The 2,584-nt window shown below is 43.3% G+C and overlaps 1 protein-coding gene across 1 annotated transcript; it reads right to left on the bottom strand.

The window, feature by feature from the left end:
- Window positions 1-666: 666 nt before the first annotated feature.
- On the bottom strand, window positions 667-2,258 carry LOC107139793 (succinyl-CoA:3-ketoacid coenzyme A transferase 1, mitochondrial-like). Its single transcript, XM_048804335.1, has one exon. The coding sequence runs from the start codon at window positions 2,241-2,243 to the stop codon at window positions 678-680; it is 1,566 nt and encodes a 521-aa protein (XP_048660292.1). The 5' UTR covers window positions 2,244-2,258; the 3' UTR covers window positions 667-677.
- Between the last annotated feature and the right edge of the window lie 326 nt (window positions 2,259-2,584).

Here is a 2,584-nt window from a genome sequence, read left to right as displayed (position 1 = left end):
ACTACACTATTTAAAACAGAGAAAACTGTCCAAGCAGATCAATTAGGTTTCTAGCCCGTTTCCCATAGTTAGCTTAGCCTTTGGCAAAGCACAGATGGATGGTTGGTTGTCTATTACGGCAGCTTCTTGATGGTATATCAACAGCAATAGATCCTACACCTTTTGGTCTTTCTTACAAACAAGTTACTTCTCCTGCAAAAGACATCCCTGCTTGTTTTCTTCGGCATCTATTTAGCTACAAGAAGGATGGGAGGAAGGAGGATGGTATAGGCAGACAGGAGGCAAAAATCAGAGGAGACTGAAGGGAAAACAATCATGAAGATGGTATTCTTCCTAATCACATATATATTATTTTTCTTTCATAAGTACTAAGCCATAATTTAGGTATAAGGGAAAGCATATCAAATGAAACTCTTCCTAGGGCCCATCTTAGTAAATACTGCATATAACTTAGCATAGCACACATGAAAAAGATACATCCAATGTGAGCACCAATGGTAAAGACAACCTTCTAAGTACTTAAAAAATAAGATAATCATAAATGTTTTCCTTTTGTTTTTCATTAAAATATCATAGTACACTTGAGAGAACAAAATCTATAAGGCTGCATAAATCTTGAAGTGACTAGACAAAAAACTAGTCAAAAACTGTTAAAATTTTAATGTCTACTCCACATTTCAAGTTGTGACTTGCTGCATTGTCATGAGTTTTGGTGAAACAGCAAAATCACACCCAGTGCACTTTTGTATGTCGTCCACTGTCAAGCCTTCCCAGAGCTCAATCAGAGTCAGCCCTTTCTTACTGTCCACATCAAACACAGCCTTCTCTGTAATGATGCGGTTGACACACTGTTTGCCAGTCAGGGGGAACGTACATTTATCCATGATTTTGTGGGCATTTCCCTTTGCAGAATGCTTCATTGTGACCACCACTTTGGTTTTGGCACTGGACACTAAATCCATAGCACCTCCCATTCCTTTCACCACCTTTCTAGGTATCATCCAGTTAGCCAGGTCACCATATTTGGAAACCTGCATTGCTCCTAGCATTGTTAGATTGACATGTCCCCCTCTAATCATTGCGAATGACTCATCGCTGGAGAAAAAAGAGGCTCCCGGAAGAACAGTAACTGTTTCCTTGCCTGCATTGATTAGATCTGCATCAACTTCATGTTGAAATGGATAAGGACCCAAACCCAGGACTCCATTTTCACAGTGAAGATGAACAGTTATATTTGGACTGATGAAGTTGCTGGCCAGAAGAGGGATTCCTATACCCAAATTAGCGTACATGCCATCCTCAAATTCAAGAGCTGCTCGTTTGATGATCCGTTCCCTTACATTACTTCCAGGTTTACCAGATTTGATTTTTCCATCTCCTTCCTCCCGGATTGTTAGACGCTCAATTCTTTTCTCGTATTTTTCTCCCTTTATAAGGCGATGGACATAAATCTTAGGAATGTGGACGTCTTCTGGAGCAAATGATCCAACATCCACAATTTCTTCAACCTCTACCACTGTGGTTTCTGCAGCTTTGCACATCGGCTGGTTGAAATTCCTCGCACTTTTCCTGAAAATCACGTTTCCTGCTCGATCGGCTTTCCAGGCTTTCACCAAAGCAAAATCCCCTGTAATTGCTTCTTCCAAAATAAAGTGCTGACCATTAAACTTTCTCACCTCCCTGGGCTTACTGGCAATAGCGATGTTGCCATCTTTGTTGTATTTGATGGGTGCTCCCCCTTCTTGAACCAGGGTCCCGTACCCTGTGCGGGTGTAAAACGCAGGAACTCCAGCACCACCGGCACGAATTTTCTCTGCAAGTGTGCCCTGAGGTGTCAGCTCCACTTCTAATTCACCAGATAAAAACTGCCGTTCAAAGTCGGCATTTTCTCCGAGGTATGAAGCGACCATGCGTTTGATTTGCTGGGATCGAAGTAGAAGACCCACGCCAAAGTTACTAACCCCTGCACTATTGCTGACTGCAGTTAATCCTTTAGCTCTAGTCTTTAATAAAGCTCCTATAAGATTTTCTGGAATTCCGCAGAGCCCAAAGCCACCAATCAGAACCGTTGCCCCATCAGAGATATCTTTGACAGCTTCTACTGGATCTGTATAAAATTTGGTGTGGCGACGAGTACTGATAGAGAAGTAGCTCACAATTCCCTTGGACCAGGCGCCTCCCGAGCTGCTGCGGGTGGAGGCATAGAGCCGTAGCCCGCAGGAAAGGAGTTTGATAGCTGCCATCTTCGGGGCCAGCTGCGGGAGGACTTGTGGGGCTGGAGCACGCGGGTGAGTGTGCAAATGCTGGTTGCCAGGGCTGCCGCGTGTCACAGAGGAGAAGAAGGGAAGGCGCGCGGGGGCGGGCTGGAGGCTCCACCACGTGTCGCTTCTGTCCTCTCAGCATGTATTAATTCTTAATTATGAGGTCATGAGACAGTGTAGCACCCAGACATCAAGTGGCTATACCATTTTCATACTCACAAGATGTGGATCCCAGTCGTCAAGATCCTTCTAAATACTGTCATTTTTCACGTTTATATATATATATATATATATATATATATATATATATATATATATACACA

The sequence above is a fragment of the Marmota marmota genome, unplaced genomic scaffold, assembly GCF_001458135.2.
Source record: "Marmota marmota marmota unplaced genomic scaffold, marMar, whole genome shotgun sequence".
Taxonomy (NCBI): Eukaryota; Metazoa; Chordata; class Mammalia; order Rodentia; family Sciuridae; genus Marmota; species Marmota marmota.
Note: the sequence above shows the minus strand (reverse complement) of the source record. Positions and strands in the feature narration are given on the sequence as shown.

Excerpts from the sequence above, each read along its gene's own strand:
- LOC107139793 (XM_048804335.1), bottom strand. The coding sequence starts at position 2,243 with ATGGCAGCTATCAAACTCCTTTCCTGCGGGCTACGGCTCTATGCCTCC.